This window comes from Anopheles funestus, chromosome 2RL (assembly GCF_943734845.2).
Source record: "Anopheles funestus chromosome 2RL, idAnoFuneDA-416_04, whole genome shotgun sequence".
Lineage (NCBI taxonomy): Eukaryota > Metazoa > Arthropoda > Insecta > Diptera > Culicidae > Anopheles > Anopheles funestus.
Genome location: NC_064598.1, coordinates 42,453,470 through 42,475,426, shown reverse-complemented (window position 1 = coordinate 42,475,426; position 21,957 = coordinate 42,453,470). Strand labels below are relative to the sequence as shown.

At 41.4% G+C, this 21,957-nt stretch overlaps 2 protein-coding genes across 6 annotated transcripts; one reads left to right on the top strand and one right to left on the bottom strand.

Moving 5' to 3' along the window:
- Positions 1-851: 851 nt before the first annotated feature.
- Positions 852-21,113, bottom strand: LOC125761287 (suppressor of lurcher protein 1). Of its 5 annotated transcripts, none has more exons than XR_007418092.1 (10): positions 20,958-21,113; positions 19,044-19,642; positions 4,933-5,081; positions 4,628-4,803; positions 3,296-3,461; positions 3,017-3,134; positions 2,509-2,598; positions 2,090-2,364; positions 1,174-1,306; positions 852-1,097 (listed from the first exon to the last, which is right to left on the bottom strand). XR_007418092.1 is itself a non-coding variant. In XM_049422281.1 (10 exons), the coding sequence occupies exons 2-9, from the start codon at positions 19,267-19,269 to the stop codon at positions 1,191-1,193; spliced, it is 1,212 nt and encodes a 403-aa protein (XP_049278238.1). In that variant the 5' UTR covers positions 19,270-19,642; positions 20,958-21,110; the 3' UTR covers positions 852-1,097; positions 1,174-1,190. The 5 variants fall into 5 exon arrangements, 2 of the variants coding, with proteins under 2 accessions (XP_049278238.1, XP_049278237.1); XM_049422281.1 differs by having other exon boundaries at positions 4,732-4,803; positions 20,958-21,110; XR_007418093.1 differs by lacking the exon at positions 20,958-21,113 and having other exon boundaries at positions 19,044-19,754.
- On the top strand, positions 6,928-13,302 carry LOC125761325 (uncharacterized). The gene is made up of 4 exons (XM_049422330.1): positions 6,928-7,063; positions 10,901-11,027; positions 11,111-11,292; positions 11,996-13,302. Exons 2-4 carry the CDS (start codon positions 10,937-10,939, stop codon positions 11,999-12,001), a joined length of 279 nt encoding a protein of 92 aa, XP_049278287.1. The 5' UTR covers positions 6,928-7,063; positions 10,901-10,936; the 3' UTR covers positions 12,002-13,302.
- Positions 21,114-21,957: the final 844 nt, after the last annotated feature.

Genomic DNA, 21,957 nt, shown 5'->3' with positions numbered 1-21,957 from the left:
GTCCATGTACGCACGACAGTAATCGGCAAACGACAAGCATGTTGTATGTGCGCGGTGATAAAAATAATGAATTGCCGGCGTAATAACCTGTGGCATCGTGGTGTAAAATATTGATCGTATTAATATGTTATCTCAAATTCGCCGAGCGCCTGGCGCGTACGTCGGGCGCGTACGAAATATCAGATTTCTCGATTCATACATGATTTATCAACACGTCGGAAAAAGGTTTAAGATAGCAGACCAAAATCGTCTTTGATTGATCGTTTCGCGTGGGAAAAGTGTTAATAGAATTAATGAAAAAAAAAAGATGTTACTGAGGAGAGCCTGCAGATATCGAAATAAAAAATATTAGGACCCTATTATGCAGCATTAGAACCATTAATTATTTTGTACTTTTGATTATTTTATTATCTCTGTTGTGTTCTTAATTATCTTTGTTGTTATTAATTATCTCTGTTGTGTTCATGCAAAGACATAACATAAATTTCGTACCTCAAATACCTCCTAGTGGAATCGTGTTCTCACGTCCTTTTGTTTTTGATGAAAGTTAACATCACAAGTATATTGAAGTATTTCCTGTTTTCTCAAGTTTCTATTTTCTCAAATATTTTGATTTATTTTTTAAGCTTTCAAAATAATTAACTGATTACAGAAATGCTTTTAGCAATGTTTTAAGCTACTGAAATTAGCAATACTCTTTGCTAGCCATATGAATACATTTTTAGGCATGCAAAGGTTAAACATTGATTTAAAGAAATTTCGATGGACGCCCGTTATTGTTACGGTGGATTTTTTTTTAATTTATTCGTGAAAAACGGGGTTTCTTTTATATAAAAAGTGCTTCTTATGTTCAGTGAAATTTAAAATCTTTATTTGTACAGTGTAAAAAGTTTCACGTGTTCTAACATTACAATTGTTCATTCATTCATTTCTATCATTAATAATATACATTAAAATTATTTTCTTTTAGAGTAGAATGCTCATGCACAGTCCTTTTCAAAGATTCGCTTGACCATTTTCATCATTCGGTTTTCCATATACTTTTAGCGAAATTCTGAACTATTTATTTTATGCATGTTCACAATCCACACAAGCGCCTGTTGAAAAAAGAAAAAAAAAACAATCAGTACAAGGTCATTAGATTTGTTTTGCTATTTTTTATACTTTATTCACCGAAATGTGCTAGAACATCAGTCTTGACGAAATTTTATTAACTTGTAGCTACTAATGATACTAATGATGATGATTTTTGTCAGGCCGGTAGTTGAGGAAGCTGCCGTAAACAGTGTAACCGGGTACAGTAAGCCTAGAATGGTAAAAGAGACCAACACACGGCGGATTAGGTTATGTGGCTCACGTATTTGTTTGTTGGTTGAAACGGTGAAGCGGCACGAAAACGAATAAACATGTTTGTTTGTCTGATATGGTAGAGCTGTTGAAAGCGTGAAGGGATTGTTACTGTTCTCACGCACGACTTGTAACTTCCGTTAAAATTGTGCATCGAAATGAAGTATAGCATATGGAAAATGTTGACAAAAGATTCGTACAATAAATAAAACTATCAATTAAACTGCATGTTTGTTTTCTAGTAAACATTTACGCTTTGAAAGATTTTTTTGTGCATTGGAATAAAATGTTACATAAAATATTATATCGCAACAGTAAATAGTACAGCAAGTCTTTTTTAAATAAAAACTTTACATTTACTCAACACAATATGAAAAATGAAATTTTTGGTTTGCTTGTTTGCATCACGATTCACACTAACGCTCGGTGTTTAAAACTTCGCCCAAAGGTATGCAATATATGAACACGGCGAAATTGCTCGTGAATGCGTAATGTCGCCTAAAGTTATGCAATGTTTAAACACGCTTCGTTACAGTACTAGTTCAATGTAACGTTTAGACACACAACGAAAGCAAACAAATTATTTTGAAACGCAGCTAAATTTACACATTGATAAATAATGAAAAATTATAATATATTCATAAATCGTTCAAATTATTCGAAACTATATGTGAAGGCAGCTTGCAAAATATTGACACAATACCATTTAAAAAAAGGACATAATGAAGTCAAATGTACACACCGCACAGCCTGCCGGCGGCACTGGTCGTAGTGACCTTGCCAATCGACGCTTCCTCGATCCGCTCCGTCGTCTCGATCTGTACCGTTTCGAACGTGTACAGTGCCCGAAACCCGGTCCCATCCAGACGATCGTTCGATGCCATCGTAATGCGAAAGAAACGGCCATCCGAGCGTACCACAAGCTCACGCCAGTTACCACAGTACATGGCGTATTTGCGATCGCGCGTGACAAAATTAGAAAACTCCACGTAATCGCTGGCAGTGTCCTCGTCGCAGCTGAAAGAGAAAGCGTATCGCAGGCATCAGGTTGAACGACTCGCCAACGAGGATGGCCACATTTGCATGTGGGTTTTCCTTTCTTTTGAAACTCTTCTCGTACCAAAACAGCGAGCAACAATGAGGCATGCAAATACTACTTACGGTCGTATTCCTTCGATGTCGAAGTATGTGAAACGCACGTGGACGAAATCGTTGGGTCTGCCGTGAAAGAAATAGTTACAGATGATGTTTCTGTTGATGCAAAACAGATGGAAGAAAGGGAAATAGATTGTGAGGAAAATAGATAGCTTTCTCTGATATCATAATTATTAAGATTTTAAGAAAGCTGTGCTCTTTCTTTCAAACTCGATTGAATTCTATCAATAATTTTGTATTCAAAAGAGAACTAAACTACGCATCTTGTGATGAGTACATAAAATTACGCATCCGTTCATATCTCCTCCCGAATAAGGTTAAACCAAAAATGTACCATGACGAGCATAATGATGGCATTTTGGTAAAGTTGACAGCTGCCATCATCGCTGGCAAACAGCGTGTACACGCATGAATGACAGCGTATTTACTTCGTTAGCTTATCACTTAGCGATCGTGTTTCAAAAATAGCTGCAAAATGAAACGTTCAATACCATAAACAGAGCGTCATCCTTACCTTGGATAAGCTCCGGGGAAGTTCGGTGACTGAATCCATCCTTGGCTGGTGACGTTCCGAAAGTAGTGAAAGGTGCACTCAGACTGGTTCGGTTGATATCCGGCAGGTATGCCAAAATCTGTTTGTCAATTTTTCCGAATTTTCCCATCAATAAAATGACCACAGAGCAAGGAGGGGTTGCGAGCAGAAGGAATGAAATAAATGTTATTGAATATTGAATTTTTGAGGAGTGTACCATTAATCATGTGGCGCTGCATTCGTGCTGGAACGGTTACGCACTTGTGAGAAAGAAAAAATCTCCCGTAAATCCCTTGTTTTCCGTATTGTTGTAGCTGCTGCGTAGTTCCAGCAGTAACCGTGGACCGTCGGAAAGTATCGGCTTAGGAAGTGTGTCACCGCAGAGTGTTTCCACCAGCTCCTCGCGGTCGTTAACGATGTAGTAAACCTGCAAAATAGATTGACATCGTTTTATCAAATGGCTGGTGGGTAGCCGCGTACGTGCTGGGGAAGGGTGGGAAGCTTGGATAACGCACACAAAATTGATCCAATTTGTTTTTGGATATCTCCCTGCTGGAAGTATGCCTTCGAATTCTCATCGAACCAGCCACCAGAGGGTGTGGAATACAAATGGAATGGTATTGGAAAATTAAAATTCATACACGGATATCCTTGGTCGGTATCGGTTGTAAAGGATCATGAATGATGTTGATTGTATCGTTTCCAGCTGGTTGAAATTGTTTTTTTTAGTGTTTAATATTTCCCGGTACCTTTAGGTACATCCTTCATATGAGAGTTCCAAAAATATCATAATGCGTGGTTGGAGTATTACAAACAGTTTTAATATTTGCCGCGATGGAAAACGCTATTAAATGGAAATTTATGAACAAAAAAATCCTAGAACTGAACTGAAAGTTGTTTACAAGAAATTCGTTTTATTAATTCAATAATGTGAAACCTTCGCGGGATGTTATTTTATTTTTTTTAATTAAACTTATTAAATTAAATTTTTAAAATTAAAATTAAAAAATAAACTATTTTTTTTAACTATTTAAAGTGCTTTCGTATTCACTTATTTAAATGAATTTAAATTTAAATATTAAAAAATAGTCACAAAACATTGCTCATTCTATTAATATGTTCACTGAAATGTGTAAATAAAATGTTATACAAATTTCACCGATTATGTTTGTTCCGACGAATCGATGACAAGAATATGCATAACATCTCCCAAGTAAGTACCCGTGTCAGCATGAATCAATGAAACAAGTGTCACGCCCTACCTGTGCCGCCGGTTAGCAATGAATTATACAGCAAACTTTTCCCTCTGTCACGTTAAGTGCAAGTGTGCCGTAAATAATGAAGGTTAAAATCACTCGACAGCCAGCACGTTGTAGCGCGGGACGGATCGTTTATCTTTACCACGGTCGATACGATGCGCAAGGTGTGTATCTACTACCAAACGAGCAGGGAAGTTTATCATCGAAACCCACAAAAGCGGCTCTTTGCCGGTGTTTCTTTACAACCCAAAAACCAAATCAACTTCCGTTTTCCACTTTTTCCCAGCCGATTGTGTCACGCCTTTTGAAATTAAATGAAATTGACTGAACCTACCAGACGCGTGGTAGCAGATCGTTGGTTTGGCAGGCGTTTGGATAAAAGACAAGAACGGTACGATGCCACACCGAAGGAATGGTATGTAAGTGAAAATTAATTACCATTAGGATATCCGTGTCACCGCATTCGGTTGGGCCAAGCTTCGACGGAAGCCGGAACTCCGAAAAGATGATCTGTGGAGAAAGAGAGCAAAAGCCCGGGATTAGAGCTAGACAAATGGGGACCAAAAAAGCAAACACACCCAAATGGTGAGGATGGTGAGGCGGTTTCGAAAAAGGATTGTCGAGGGAGTTGCGGCTTACCTGAACACGTTCCGCACCATCGCCCACGAACTCGTACAGCTGGCACAAACTCGATGGAAACAGACCGGAATGTTTCGAATGGGATGGTGCGATACTGCCGTTCCGGATGCGACTTGAGCTGAACACTACTCGATTGCAGCCTCCAGTTCCTAGATGAAGAAACCAACGGGCAGATATGGAATCCAAACAATTAATGTACAAAATGCTTGCCTACACCGATTTTCCGAATGTGAATGAAGATGGCTAATTGTGTATTGTGTGGTATTATCATAGTGTTTCAAAACCCATCCAAAACTGCCGAACACAGCTCCGACAAACGATTCTTACATCTCCGTAAAGGTTCCGTACAAAAAAGGGGTGGAAAAAGCAAATTTTACCCTAACAGAAATTGATTTGCTTAGTAGATGATAGCGCCTGTCACGTACCAAGCACCAGGCGCCTCCATGGGTATAAGGCGACCGTTCTAAAATGGGGGAAAATCCAAATCTCAAGAACCGCATGATTTTTGATGCGCCAGCTTTCGTAACTGAAGCAACATAAATTGTATGTGAAGGATTTTGCCAAGGACTATGATCTATTTTCTAGGCCAGTGCTGCCGATAAAAGCGTGGCCATAAGCTCTCTTACAAGGTAACCTATTTTGTGCTAGGATAATCATCGGATTAAAATTGAAACGCACCGGATAAAAGCGAGCGACAGAGAAGGTTTTTCGGAACAAAATTTTGGGAGCAGAAGTAAAACCTAGCGAATTGGTAGCGATCATGTAACTAGCAAGTAAGGGAAGGGACGGTTTTTGCTAAAAATAAATGATCGTGTTTTTTTTTCGCCTCACCTCTCATCTGTGTATCCTGTTTTGTGGCTGTGTACTAATCGACCATGTTGTTATCGGTGTTACAAAACACCGATAAGATGAGCAACAAGCACAATTCGTTAAGGGAAGAACGGGAAAAAAAACTCTCGTGGAACGTGCTCGCAAAGGAATGATGGTGGATGACGAATGACAAAGAAATAAACAAAAGCCCTATTTTTAGCGACCATGTACAGCCAACAAGCGATAATGGGGTACGACCCTGTCTACGCTTGTTGAATGTTTTGCTAACAACGGTACACAGTAGTGATCGCTTTTGCGTCATGATCCATAGCAATTCGACCGTGAACCATAAATAGAAATAAAAAAACCATTCACCTAACTTAAAATTGGTTTTAATGATGCAGCAGCGATCGGATGTGTCATAATGTAATCATCGTAAACCACTTTATACGATGCTCATTGTACTTGGAACAATGTGATAAAAAAGAAAGCGGGAGGAATGGGGACCGTTCTAGAAGTGCTTTGAACTTCACATTGGATCTCACGGTCAATCGATCGATCAAAACAAAGGTAGTCGAAAAGCGGGTGGGAAAAGGATAGCACCAGCCATTACGGGAATGTCAAACCATTTCCCAGAGGATCATCGTTCGGTGATCGACGAAGCCACGTGCGATATTTTTAAATGTGCATTCGATTTTGAACTTTCCCGTACCACTCGTGTTTCCCTCACCAAACGTTTCCCAAATGGTGGTGGTGGTGGAGTTACATTCCATTGGGGATTTCCTACCACACCAACTGTTGCCCATCGCTACTATCCTGCGTCCTGTGTGCTGATCAATTGATGATGACGTGCGCGCGTATTGGCCACTGCGCCATCACAAGAGAAACACAGCGACGAGTAGTAAACGTACCAGCCCGAACGCCAAAATGGTGGATTCGTGTACGTGTTCGGATCTTTCTTCTTTGGGACCGGTGTTCGGGTTTTCTTTTTGTCTGGTGGATACCGAACTGGTGTGATCTGGTGGTTCGGGTTTTGGCAGTGATCATTGTTTCGCTTTCGGCGCGTTTGCAAGCGTTGGTGCGAGTAGGTAAACCTTAGTACAGTGCACAAAGAGAACCAGCTTGCTAGGCGGTGGATAGAGAAGGTGAGCAAAGATCTTCCCCCATTCCCGAAAACTCCTCATTTTCTACCCCTGGCGCTGGGAAGTCTACCAGAGCGCTGGTTATTAAACCCTCACCAGTAACAGCCTAATCAGTCTTGAGTTATCTAGCACCACGAACAGTTGGCAATCCGGCAGCTGCTAGCTGAGTATTTGAATCTGTAAGCTCACCAACGTTTTCACTCCAATTGCGGCTGATCATGGCGGACTCCGTTTCCATCTCGGTTGCCTCGAAGGGGAGCTTTTCCATACGCACACACACGCAGGAGAGATTGGAATTTTCGCTGGTGGGATTGTGATATATAAAAGTGATGGAAGGGTTTTGTGATAAGGGACTTCTAACCGGCCCTCGCACCAACCCCGGATGGTGATGAATAATTCAAGCTAGGTGGTGATGGTGTTCTCCGTGGGATGAAGTAACAGGCAGATGGAGGAAAACGCTTCCTTTCGCGGGTGCTGTTTGGCTTCTAGTGAATGTGTGCTGTGTGTTTCCCTTTTTTTTGCTCGATATCATCCAACCGGAAAAGGCTGTCGTGTTTTTGATCCGATACTGTCGACCGTTTTTAGTGACTGACTGGTGGGATTTTTGTGTTGACATTTTTTTGAAGAGCGCCAACAACAAAAAAAAAACAATATGCTACAAACATGTTGAAGAGGAAATTAAATGTTTTTTTTCGGTCCTCAGTGTAAAATCATGCGATAGGTGCATTTCGCTTCCTGTTGAAGCTTGTGATGGTTTAAATAATGAATAATTTTGTTTTCCTTTTTTACTGAGTACAATATCCGCGCAGTAAAAACCCGTTGATTTGTGATGTTTTGGTTGGAATTTTTTTTCAGCTAAAAAGCACATTTTTCCTGCATTTAGTCAGTTAGAATTGCTTAGAGTTGTTTTGCCATCACTAAACAAGCCACCAAACATAGTACAAACAGACAAAACGGTGATAAAAAGTGTTGATGTATCTTATCGATTATCAATGCGTTTATGTGAATAAGTCCACTTCAGTGACACTTTAACAAAAAAAAAGACAAAGTGTAATCACCAAACCAAATATCTTCCACCAGAAATTGTGCTGTCAGACGCAAATTCGAGCCATTTCGGTGGTGCTAAAAATAATTACCCCTTGTCGCAACAGGGGTGCGTTTGTACTGAAGTTTTTTTTTCTTTTCGCTACGCTCTTGCGTAAAGCGCCATACTGCCCGTTTCCCGCTCTTACCATTCATTTCACCTGGATGCGCACTCCGCCTGCCGGAAGCCTTCTTCAGCAACAGCAACAAAAAAAAGTAATACTCGTTTAGCGTAGTTGCGCATCATCACTCTCAGCAAAAAAAAAAAACCATTGGGGACCCAGTGGGAGCAGGATTATCTTTCGATCTTGACTTACCGCTCGCGAAGCATCAGACGGCATTTAGTTCATGCACACAGGCCCCGCACAAGAAGCGGCACGATTTATGAGAACGGTTGAGCACATTTAAAACCGGGACGAAACCACTTGTACGCTGCTCTGCTGCAAGTGTTTATGCCTTCCTCTCACAATTGTGCGCATTTTATGTCTGGTTCATGCTCAGCACTTTTTTTTCTTACTTAGCCATTTGCTGGTTTGTTTCGTCTGTCTGTGTTTCCCCTCGAGTGACACTTGAAATTCAGCAGCAGCAGCAGCAGCAGCACACATCCAAAGGTGACATAAAAATAATTCCTTCACATCGTTTCCGACCCCAAAAACCGGGTGTTACCGGTGAGGTATCATCGATACGACTTGCGTCCACTGTCCGCCAGGTTTTTTGGGGTTGGCCAAGGTGTTTTGGCATTGCTGATTTGGGGGTTGCGTTTGCGATTCTTTAGCCCTCCCGACGCTTATGGCGGATGGGTTTAGGAAGGAATCCTTGTAATAGGACATCCCAACCCCCCCCGGGGGGTCTCACCATAGACGGTGGAAGAATATGTTTATTTTTGCCCGCTGCTCGTTATTTCTACATCATACACACGGAGAGACAAACGGAGAGCAAAGAGAGGAAAGAAACAGCTTCCCCGACAGAGGTTTTCCCTCAATGTTTGTAGCTCGCGGTACTCAGAAATCGTTTTACGTGATTTTGCCAATCTTTCAACCAGCTGGCTGGCTGGCTGTGAGTGTGTCCTTGCCGGTAGGCTAGAGGATCGTTCGAAGTGAAGATAAAGAGAGAGGGATAGAAAAAAGAGGAGAAAAGCTCATTTGAAAATGTAATAACGGGGTTCAATTTTCACGCCATTCTGGCAGTGGGTCGTTTGCTTGCCGTTTTGTACATTGCCGGGTGACATAAAGTCAAATGTAACTGCACCGGGAGCAGATTTTTTTTCTTCTTCGCTTTCTCTTCTCGTTGCCCACTGTAAACTAAAATGATTCTGGCGCTTATATTGCCTTTTGCTCCTGCTACCACTGGAGGAGGAAGTTGTGTTACATCGAAGGGTTGTAAATAGGGGTGTGCAATTCGAGAAGCCCGAGAAGCGTCAAGGTGTCCTAGAATGAAATGGACATTCTGCAAGTGATTCATCACCCGGTTTACTCACACTCAACGAACCCCCCAAAAAAAAAATAGTCTAAACGGTCGGTAGTAAAAATGTGGATCCTCGCGTTTACGAGCATACAGTCGGTCAAGCATGTCACTACGAACGGTAGCATATTTTTAAAAATAGTTTTCCCCACCTTCCCGACCAGTGCTTCACCATCTGGGCCACTGAAGCCATCGCCGCGACAATAATTGGCCTAGACTAGACCTGCTGCAAAAAGCCGAGAGGGTGCCGTTTGGGGCCAAATTGTGCAATGCGAAAAATGTTACTTCAAGCCACCCCAGTTGCAACCGTACCCCAGGTTCTGATGCGGATGCGCTTTTTTCGTTTGTTTGTTTGTTCACCAGATTCTTCTTGCTTTCATTTGCTCGGACGATCCGGTACGATCGAATAACTCAAGCCACTACCCCAACGTGCTATGCGTGCCCCGAAAGGTCGGCCCGTGGCCGGGCAAATTCTTTGAGCGTTTCGGTGCTTGCATGGTGTTTCTTTTTTGCGGTATTCCTCGAACCCACCCGGTCGATTACGCCGGTAGTCGGGACGATCAATTACTACCCCCCCCAAAAAGGGCAACAGCCATCGTATGCCGGTCAAACGGAACCATAAAGGGTGGCATGGGTGTGGGTGAAATATGTTTCATCCCACCAACAAAATACAAGCGCCAATTTATGGAAGTACCCACTGCTGTGCTTGTAAATATTACCAACACGAAGATATGGTTTCCGAATTGGCATATGTTCATGTATCATAGTTTTGTTTGGGTGTTTTTATTTTACGATTTCCCTTCCTTCGAGTACGGGTTTTGCCAAAAGTTTTCTCCGGACTTCGGTCTCAAACATGGGCTACGGTTCAACTGGATGGGGTGGTTTTTTTTCCTGGGCCTTCCCAAACAACAAGCTCTTTGTGGCATAATTATCACACCCCTTTACGCCACCGTGTAACTGTAACGGAGCCGGTTTACAAAATGGCAAACATTTGGCCGTAAATATGTAGCATTAAAAAGCTACAATTACAACTCGTTCCGTTTTCCGTCCAGATGACCGGACACCGGGCTCCGTAGTCCGGTGAGCTTTTGTAATTTATTTCGCAAAATTTACATGAGGAGCTTCCGAAACTCTTTTAATGGGGTTTGAAAAACGTTGCCAATTGGTTTCGCCCGTTTAGCAGGGATAAGGGTTGTAACTGGCACTGGTTTGATGATGGAAATTTTCGCTCCGTCAGCGCATACATCATCACGTAAATTGTAAAAATTACTGTGTGTATTTTCACTCAATTAGTAACCGTTTGTGTAATTTTTCCCTTTGGATATTGGGTGTTGTGGATGGTGAAATAAATTAACCGCGTGGAAACGGATACGAATGATCACTGGAAATTTGTTTTTATTTTCACTAAATTCAGAATTTAGTTCTCCATTACTTATTTACTGTTTTATCTTTTATCATGCAAAACGTTTCAGTAACACCCGTAACAACACAAAAACACTCAACCGAAAATGTTCAAGTCGCATCTGGAAATGATCGGAAGCTACGAGCCCATCAGCAAGAAGGCTCGCTTCTTCAACACCTACCTTAAGTCGCTGAAGGGTAAGTTTTGACGTTTTGGCATCTTCGCAAAAGAAAAAAAAACACCCTCAAGCTAATTGGAGTCCCAATTTGCCCTCCGGCAGGATCCCAAGACATCATGGCCAAGGAGAAGCGCAGCTACAGCTCGTCCTTCGAATCGCAGAGCATCTACAGTGACTCGAAATTCGCCTGCGAAAGAGTCAAGTCGCCCGGCTACCACTACAACCCGGTCAGCAAGGACACTTATGGCGTTACGCCGAGAAAGATCAACGCACGCGATTTCACCGTAAGTGATCGGGGTTGAGGGGGTTTTTTATGTGTTCGTTCCGTTATCATTTGGGGTCACATTCGTCAGCCTCGGTATGTGAGAAGGTGTTCATACACAAAAATAGACTGACTCGTTAACAAAATAGAAGATGGGCGAGAAAAAAAAGTCTGTTTGGATCAGGGAGTTATCGTAAGGTGGCTAACGAGATGACGATGTACGACCCAACCGCCTAAAAACTGTCTCGAAGGAATGCGTTCAAGGTGACAGAAATAAGTTCAACACACACATTCGAGTGGGATTTTATTTTTATCAAACCACAAACATAGAATCAATTCCGTTTTTTTTGTCAGCTAAGAAAATGGCGGGTTGTGAAAGATTTGCAATCTAACGTTAAACGAGTGAAGGAGCAAAGGCACGTGGAAGCGGGCCGTGCTCGGACGGGTTGTCAGTCAAAACTGTGAAAAATGATCTTTAGCAAAAAAGTTACGATTTTCAAGCCAAGATCAGTTTCCCGGTACCCAATGAGAGAGTTTGCTTTTAATGGGACGGTTGAATTGTGATCTTGGGTGTTTTATTCATCTCCACCACACACCACTTCATGCTGCTGCTCAAGTTCATTCAACAAAACATTCGAGTGATAATAGCATCAATTAATTTTTGGTTTTCTTTTTTTTCTTCTTTTTCTCCTTCGTGTCTTGATTAAATCTTCGGGATGGAGCAGCGCTAAACATCGTGTAGCAGTAATATCTTTTTGTCTTAATGTGTCCCTAAGTTCTTGAACAAGTACTACACCAAGAAAACAAAACAAAACAAAAAAAAAACCAAACAACAAACATCTACCAATGTAATGATATAGATTTTAACCTTCGAATGACAGAAAAAGACACATCACCAGTCCGAAACTACAGACAGGCACACCGGTACATCTACAAGAAGAAAAAAAATCCTAAAAGAAAAGCACAAGCGCTAGATGTTGATGATTAGTGAGTATGAAGGTTTTTTTTCTTGTGTGTTCCTCTCATGAGTCGAACCAGGGCTGACTCGTGTTCCCGTTGTGCGAATTATGACGCAAAACGTGACCATTCCCGGCGGGCAAGTACCCATCGAACAGGGTGGAAAGATCAGCAGCCACACACGCGCCGATAACAACAAGCGCGGCGAGTTTCTATTTATGTTTCTCGAGAAAGTTGCAGAACTAAGATACTGCACAACATGAACGCGCACGCACACACACACACGTACACGTACAAGGACGGACGAACGGCAACACACTTCTAACGAACTCGACCTGTTAAACAGCAGAACATGCAAAATTCGATGTAGAAAGGAATGATTGAAAAAGAAAATTAAAAGACGACAAACAACTGCACGGACTAACTATTTTCGAACAGCAGCATGAAACCAGATAACAGCTAGATAACATCGACAGCTAGATAATCTACAAGATCCCAAGCAAGCGTTTCAATCGATCGTTCCCAATATCCCGATCGAGCATTAAGATCATCACCATCTCGGGTATTGTGGATACTGTGGACAACAACAAAACATCTAACGACATCTTTCGAGGAATGGAATGGAAACTCCCAATGGTAGTCTGCTGGGGATGCGAGCGTGATGTGATCATCGAAATGGTAGATCGGAAATCTAGAGTCACCCGTAGCGGAATAGCCAACAATGTTTCTACCGGAACAGCTAGAAACAAAGATAACTGACCAAGACATACTGAGCAAACGACGAGCAAAGTGCGCATATCATATCGAGAACAACCAAGAGATCCATTCGACCAGCTGGGAAAGGAAGCTGGGTAATTGCGCGAAACAACCGTATATCCTGCAAGGAATCTCCCACAAGAACACACACACACTTACAAACAAAACAACAACAAAAAAAAACACTATATTTTTCTTTTCATTTACCATTATGTGTAAAATATTTTTTCTTTTATTCGTAAAGTCAAGGCTGTATAAGTTATGAGAGCGAAATGAATAAAACAAAATAATAAAAAAAGAATAAAATCGTCGAAACGAACTACGAATGTTGTTTCATTAAGCTTTCCTTTGGCCTTTCACCCTTTGAGATTAAATGTTGAGCTATTGAAGTCGAAGTCTTGCTGAGCTATTTAATATTTTCAGCTGGTTGCTTATAAATGTGAAACCGTGGAGTCATAATTGAGCTCAGCTTGAACGTTTCTTACGCCTTACGACTATTGCAGCCATTACCACCAGCTCCGTTGTGTGAAAAAATCCCAGTTTGGAAAATAATTTACACGATTTTTCTTCGACAAGCGTATACTAAACGATGGCCTCATTAATGGAATGGTGCTCTAACGAAAAAGGTTAAGCACCGCAAAGGAAGCATTCACCGATTCTTCCTTCATTTATGTTGTCGCTCTGGACAAATGTTGTCTAACGAAGGATTTATTCTTTTTTTGCCTTCAAGCATTAAGTGCTACGACGTGCAATTATTTTCCAGCACACACATGAATGATACTAGAGGCGTGCATGTACGCTTCACAGCTTGAAGATCCCTTGTAAATTGCAGCACATATGTGCAGCCGAATGGATTGGAATTATGGTGCTTTCTTCCATCAACTACAATCTAGTACATCAATAATGATATCAACATTCAAAAGGTAGCAAGTGAATATGTTACCAGCATCCGGCAGGGTAAAAAGAGTAAAGTAACAAATCGCAACATGTTAAGGTAATCACTTTATGAAACTCGTCATATGTCTACATACATTTCGCTCCGACCGACCAGAAGTTTAAAGCTAAGCCTGTTGCTGCAAACGCACACGGCTACCTTTGCGAAAAGCACTTTGCAGCATCAAATATTCATAATGTCAATGTTTGCCGGCGAGCAGAAAAGAAATGATGGAAAGAAACTTCGGTTGGGTATATGTTTGAGTACTGTATATTTCTTTTTTTTTGTGTGTAGTGGTTTCTTGCTGTTACAGTTGATCGATTGGACGTCGAAACGTTCACCTGATGGTAAATTTTGTTGCTGCCTTTCGTACATAAAGTTTGTTTGGAGTTAGAGTACGGCATGAAGAGCGAAAGTTGGTGTATGAAAAAAAATGAAAAAGGATTTGAAATAATTTTTGGTAAGACATATTCTAAAACTGATATAAAAAAATGAACTCTTCTGCTATTCTGAAAAGCATTTTCTATCACTCATCTATCATTTATGAATTTAGCTGTGTTTTTCTTAAATTATACTTTCAACTGGTTAACAAGTTCTGTGATTGGGATAAAATTCTTGATAAAATCCTACGAACTCTGAACCTATCTGGTCAGAACCATCCATAAACGACCCGAACCGATCGACCCGTAGATAACTACAAGTAGGTTCAGTAGGTGCAAGCTACCATAAGCGACTCCGACTCGTGGATGCAACGAGTTCTGGTCGGAACTACTGGTGGAAACTCTGGAGTGGATTCATGAATCCACTACGACTCCGACGTATGAAAACCCGATTGAACTCCGGGAGAAATCCGAAGTTTACTCCGGAGTAATCTGCAGTTGACTCTGAATTACTCCGGAATTGATACCGAATTACTATGGAGTTAACTCCCGTGCTGTATGCAGAGTTAACTCCGGAGTAACCTCCCGTTTTAACTCCGAATTCAACATCGGTTAGTGGCTGGGCGCAGTTAGTTGAATTGTTTTTATAACCACCTCATTTTATTCATTTTTCACTGCAGTTATCTATTTTTTAAATAACGTGTCCTTTGTGTCAAGAAAACTAGTCATAGTACATCAGTAAAAAAAAAACAATTTGAAATAACAAAAAGACTATTATTCTAAAGCAATCAACGAACATGTCGATTGTAATGGTATCAGATGGCGCAAAGCTCATAATAAAATCTTTTGCACGTGGCGCATCAATTCCCACGTTCATTCCCACATCACGTACCGACGGAGGTCACCTGAAACGATTAACCATTTTACACTCCACCCAAAAACCGTCACCGACTAAGAACACGACCCATCCCATCCCGGGATACGGTGCACCAATGCGATGAACATGAAACGATTACGGCAATAAGGCGTCCCGGGGCAGGATATTGTGCCGTTTGGTGGCTCTGGTCGGGAAATTGTAAAGGCGTGCAAAAGCTTTCTCCGGTTCCGGCAAATGGTGTACCGGAAGCGGAAATTTGATAGCACCCGCCGCTGTACCGCTGGGGTGGTCGATGCTAAACGTGGCACGTGGTAACGAATGGTGTGTAGAGTCGGACTGGAAGGTTTTATTGAATTGCACTACTAACAGCATTACTATTGCCTGGTAATAGAGTTTTGTTCCCAGTGGCTTAGTTCATCCGATCGAGGCGTTGCTGAAGTTGGTTGCGCGGTGAAATAAATGAAGGTACAATGCTGCATTATTTACATGCACTTTAAGGATAAATAGTTCTAAAATTGTGTAAAAAAAACATTGAAAAGCATAATTATGAACTATTTAAAAATCTTCGAAGAATAACAGTGTCTTTGTTCAAAGTATTCCTATAATTTCAGGCTTCAATAATGGACAACTTTTGAGAACATACAATGTTCACAAAGTTCGAAGAAAGAAAGCAGAACAATTGATGGAAAATTTCTCATCGGACTATCAGAAGCCAGCTCAAGCTTACAGGACACGTAAGGATAAATGCCCTTACAATGTTCAATATTCTGTAGAACAGAGATGTTCTTAAAACTTTCCTTATTATAACCGACAATGGAAGCAAAGCATATCGTAAAATATCCCCTTCAAAAATCGAAAGATTAAATTTAAGCCTTATTTAGAAATAAGGAGTCTTCTTCATTCGGGCGATGAGTTTCTTTAAGGAATTGTATTATGAATTTTTAAGTATCCTAAGCACCTGCTAAACTTAACTATATGAAGGATCTGTTTTGATATAAATTTTTATGAAGTATAAAATATAACGACGGGCCTGAATAAACAAATAATCGTTTTATATCTAACAACAACCCGTAAAAAGGATACACATTGATAATGATGAGACATAGCAGATGAAACATTCATCTGATGACGGGGTTTAGATTGATGCGTTTGAAACTGCAGACATACACTGAAAGCGAAACTGTTTGATCGAAAGGCCACCTAATGAAATCGTAATTACTTGCCATTTTCTGTGACCAACGTTCGGTTCGCTTCCGGCCCTTCTCGAGATGAAGCTGTGTTTCATCTTGTCAAATGATCTTTCCCAGCAACGGAAAAACGAAAAACAGGCGCACACACACACACACACATTTGCCCTGATGGACATTACCGGTGTTCGAAACGAGCATAATCGAACTTGGTGACAAATGGCACTGAACCTTTTTTTCTTCGTTCTTTGGTTTGTTTTTGGGAAGGATGTTCTGTAGCAGCACACCCTGAAGGCCAGCTGATTCATATTCTACCATCTGTGTCGCCGGCGTGTGTCCAATATATAGCACAGGATGGTGGGGCAAAGCCCGGGGGCCAGGTCATTTCGATAAGTGATGCCAAAGAGCAGGAAAATAAGGGGAAACCAAACTCGGACGTAGTTCGTGATGCCGCTGGTAAATCGATTATTTTCCAATCGTTGTCCATGATTTTTTTTTCTTCTCCATGCTTTCTGGGTGGGCTGTGTGTGGGATGCTGTAGGAATCATTTGCTCACCCAAAATCGACCATCGATGGAAGTTAGCGTTAGTGGTAACGTTCATGATTAGATTCTATCGTAGAATTCAATTCAGAATCGTTTGGAATGATAACCATCCCACCGAGAGGCTTTTGACATCGAATGTCCAAGAACAAGCGGTGTATGAAATCAATATTTTTTAGCTTCGTTTTGTTGGAAACTCAAAAGACATCGGTTGGTTGCATAGGCTGTAAGGAATTTCGTCTGTGAACTAATTAGTGCACGGGTGTGGATGATACGGGCTACTGAAAGCTACATGCCACAGATCCAGGCCCGAAGCAATGCGATCGTTTGATGTATTGGTTATGCTACTGCAGCTCTATTATTCTTCTGACCTGGCTGAGACGATAAGCAGATCCACCGTGAGGATGGTACGTACGTTCTGCAGCTAGAAGAGCATCGAGTTCTTAAGCTCGCTGCCAACACGGGATGGGTTAATTTCTCGCCAGCACCCTGACAGTACCAATTAATCTTGCTCGATAGTAGAAATTATGCAGCATTTATCAGTGTGTTCGCTTTCAGGGGGGTGGGTCGAGGTTCATTATGCTGGCTTCAAAGGACATTTCTGCCATTGACATTTGCTATCCATGTATGGTGCTTTGATTCCTCGGATCTTTTTGTGTTGCATATAATCATTAACAAAACGGTGAATAGAATAGTGAATGGGAAATATTGGCCATAGTGGATTGTATTTGCAAGCATCATTCAAAGACAACAATGTTTGGTACCATTATTAGTAGTGCAATTAATTATTTAATTATTCGGTTATTTGATTCCCCGTAGGCAGCCTACGGAAACGGAAGACATTAAAAAGAAAGCGAGGAAGACAAACATAAAAGGAATTAAGCCCAGCTCAAACACTCTCCCGGGCTTTGCTTTCTTCACCCGGACGATGTAATCTTTTGTGACACCTGTTAGGAGACAAGTGTAATGAACTTTTGCCGGTAAAACTTTACAATAGGTGACCGCACGGATGCGGAAACGGCGAAAGTTTTCGTTTGCCCGGGTGCCGGAAAGTGGTTGAAAGCGTTGTCAGACAAACTTTCCCAAACGATCCTTATTTCCGGCTAGGTCTAGGGTTATGCTTTTCCATGAGGACTTAGTGTGACTGTGTGCGTGTGTATGTGTGTGTAGAAGCGTGTGTTAAAAGTCAACAAATTATAACATTCCCTGGTACAATGTGTAACAGTACCGAAAGGAGGGATAAAATGGATACCTTCCCAGCTCTTTCGGAAATGGAGTTGGCTGTAAAATCGTACCCGGGGTGAGATAATTAAGTGCGATAAAATAAATGAAATGCTGGAGGCTTGCATACATTTGAACTTTGCTTGTCCCAGTGATGTATGGTCTAGTGTACGAGCTCTAGTGAGATGGAGTGGGTGAGTTGTAATAGATTGAATATGTCTGTTCTTTTTTTTGTTAGGAACGAACTTGATGTGAGTATTGTATGGGTATTAAATTGAAATAAATAGGCATATGTCTTTTGGGGAATAAGATCCTAAAGAGTAGGAGAAAATACTATAAAAATTTAGAATGCGAAAAAATCACAACGAAACAATTCTAAAAAATCAATTTCTTTTCAGTTTAATTTTTAAAAGTTTACCTTTAAAAAAACCTTAAACTTATAAACACATTTAAGCATCAAAGAAAGAGAAACAAAATGCTGCAGTAATAAAAAACCCCCGATTTTGCTAAAGGAAAACTATTACTTTAACCCGAATAATAAACCTTAAGAGCATCAAACAAAAGAGCGTACATCCTCGACGAATCCGACACTGAAAGACATTAAAATTGAGGAGTAGATTTAAAAGAAAACTTTTCCCACTTTACGATCCTGCCGTCGTATTCGCAACCCGAAAGAAAGCTCGCAAGCAATAAAATACAGACGATAGAATGAAGTGCCATTTTCTTAACGGATCCTCGTTAGCTACACGAACCATCCTCGCCCCCACCTTCCCCCGGGGGGATTGAAGCGCTCACACTTCCATAAGTCGCATAAGCTCACATTCGCAAGTAAAACTCACATCGGCAATGTACCTAGTGTACGAGCAGACGACTAATCCCTCTCTCGGTCGTAAATGGCACGAACTACGCATAAGGCTTACCTTTTAAGTGCGACCTTTCGCGCCCGCTGCTCGCGATCGTACCGATCGGGCCGACGAAATCAGTGGAAGATTTTCCCGCCACACCAGACGCACCAACGATGGCGTTGGTATTCATTGGTGGATTTCCACCGCTGCCACTGCTGGTCGTTGTTGTCTGCAGTGGTAGCAGCAGCATCAAGTGTAGCATGAAATTCGTCACCTTTACTAATTGATGAGCGTGTTCCATTATCACTGGCGAGCGTTTGTCACACGGGGTAATGCTGTCGGTGTGGGTTGGGGGGGCTTGATTAGACGCTACTCCGAAGGCTTCGGAACTAACCAAACCAGGCCAAGATGCTCGTATGTGAGTAGCGATGCTTGTTCGTTGGCCACTAATAAACCCAACAATGGGTGTCGTACATTTTATGCGGCTGCTGTTCGTTCTGCTGGAGAGCTCTTGGTTCGGTTGTTTTACACAGACGAAACAAACCCGGCCAACCAAAGCCGTGGTTTGGTGGATAATTTCATTCACTTTGGGTTGTAGATTACACGAACGAAACAAACCCCTTACATGACTATATCTCTATTCTAGTGTAATACTTCTTGAGTTGGAAAGCAACCTTTGGTTGCGAGATGAAAGCGTTCGAGAAATGAGGAAAATGCATAATAAATTTGTTGTTATAGATTGGTAATTGCATCAAAGGTTGATGAAATGGGATATTCTTAAAGGTAGGAAAAGAGGTAGAATTTATTAAAAAAAGGGAAGCTATTCTTCTCTGTTTTTTCTTTAATACGCTTTGTTTAAATAGAAATGAAGTTGTTAAATAAAATTGTGTAATAAATATTGAAATTTAAACTTATAGCAATTTGATTTCAAGGAATCTTAGATGAAACTTTTTTCAAGCATGTGTTTTAAATGTTTCTAAATAAGTGTTAAATTTTACTAGAGTTTTAAGAAATAGTTTATTTATTTGTGTTATTTCAGAATTTTATTAATCCTTTGGTTCTATTTTAAAAAAACTACTTGTGTTCATGTAAAGTATTTAATAAAGAAAAACAAAAAAATATTTCATTCACCACCACTGGCAAGTTACAAAGTTATTTGCGACGCTGTAAAAACAGTAAATAGTTTACACTGTCGTCCGTGGATCGTCGCCTTTCCGCATTATTGCGCTGGGCCTTTGATGTTACCTTTTATCTACATGAAGCTATTTTTTTCCTTAGTAAAACTAACATAATTTTCTATTGAACCGTCGATGGTAAATTGCATCTGGCTGTGTTTTACTTTTTTTTTCTTCTACATTTCAACGATAATCCACACGCTGCTATGCAATTGGCAATCGCGTTTGATACGATACAGCTTGATAGCGTGATCCATTAATCATATTATGCTTTATGCTAATTAACCATATCCGTCACCGCATCATTCAGCCCGTGCTGATGATACACATCGTGCTAATATGCTTTTAATTTTCACCTCATTCACATTGCACTAACTGCACCTAACTGCACGATACACTTTCGATGCAAGTTGTTTTATTACTAGCCGCATCCGCACAAATGGCACTATCGGGTCGGTTAGAATCACGCTAGATTTAATTAACATATTACACGAAACGAGCTGCTGAAGCCACGGAGACAGAGACAACCCACGGTCAGGGACCAGACTGGCATCCAGCGAGTGAGCCGTTTGATCTAATTTGCATCTCATAAACAAGTTACGATGCGTTACGAATAGTGGCAAAACACCGGCATTTCCAACCGTAAACTTTTCATCATTTCTTTCCAAATGTACAACACAAACGCTTTCTTCGTGTTTTAACACTTTGATCGTAACCGGAAGCTTACGGGCAAAAAAAAAGCTTTGCGTTTGAAATTATGCCACATCCGGTGGTCGGTGGCACACCGAAAACCGAACGAACGGCTGTAACCTACGCTACGTCACACGAAAACACAATGTAGAATGGGGCCGCGTAACCGTTCCGCTTAAAGGTAAACTAACCTGCCAGATAGCAGAAAGGACACTACCGACAGTATCAGCATCCTGCTAGGCAAGGCACACGTTCCAGCTGTGAAGCTTCGGCACGCTAGCTTCGGCACGCTAGCTTCGGCCCCCATTCGGGTGAAGTTCGTACGCTCCAACAGGGAAAAGAACAAACATTCCGATCGGTTGGTCGGAACGACCGGATGGTAATGGAACGGTGAAGGATATGACTAAGGGAACCAAATTCCGAGCAGCAACCGAAAACTCCCCAAAAAAAATGCACGATACACCACACTGAATCTGGCCTGTTGTGAATCGCAGAGCCCGTGCAGAGCTTGCAACGCCGGATAGAGTTTTAATCTGCACAGTTTGCACTCGGCACTGCCAAGTGGTCGACCCCGCAGGTTGTGGAATCTGGGGTGCAATTTTTCAAATTACTTGTGTGGCCACGATTGGAAGCACCGTATAAGCACTGGCGTGTGTGTGTGGTATGTGAGCATTCGTAATGCAGCTTAGAGGACTTTGGTTTGCTCCAATCGGGTTTTGGAGTTCGGTACCACCAGCCCAACGATGCATCTGCATGGTACTGGCTATTCCTGAAGGAGATAAGTTCTGGCAACAAACAAACATTCTCATGCTCAATATCGGAAGCAGGAAGCGTTGTTTGGTGTACGCGTTTGGTTTGGGAAAAATGACTCGTTGTAGCATGGAAAGTGATACGCAGCAATATGGAAACAAAATGGCCAAAAACGAGTTTCAGCACGAGTGTGGTTAATCAAATGCGGCGATGGAAGAAAGAAAACTGAAGCTAGAAATGGGTCGGTTACTTCCGGGTTAAATCACCAGGCTGCGTTTTATCATTGATCATCCAAAATTCGCATAGGTAATTCGCATAGGTGTGGGAATATGAGACGAGTTTATAATTTCATTTCACCTTTTGCTCAACATTAT

Bases quoted from the DNA above. Each gene is read 5' to 3' on its own strand.
- LOC125761287 (XM_049422280.1), bottom strand. From the start codon at position 19,269: ATGGAACACGCTCATCAATTAGTAAAGGTGACGAATTTCATGCTACAC. The intron at 3,135-3,295 runs GTGCGTAACCGT...ATTGACAAACAG, and splicing joins AGATTTTTTCTTTCTCACAA to ATTTTGGCATACCTGCCGGA. The intron at 2,365-2,508 runs GTAAGTAGTATT...TTTCTCTTTCAG, and splicing joins GACATCGAAGGAATACGACC to CTGCGACGAGGACACTGCCA.
- LOC125761325 (XM_049422330.1), top strand. From the start codon at position 10,937: ATGTTCAAGTCGCATCTGGAAATGATCGGAAGCTACGAGCCCATCAGC. The intron at 11,028-11,110 runs GTAAGTTTTGAC...GCCCTCCGGCAG, and splicing joins CTACCTTAAGTCGCTGAAGG to GATCCCAAGACATCATGGCC.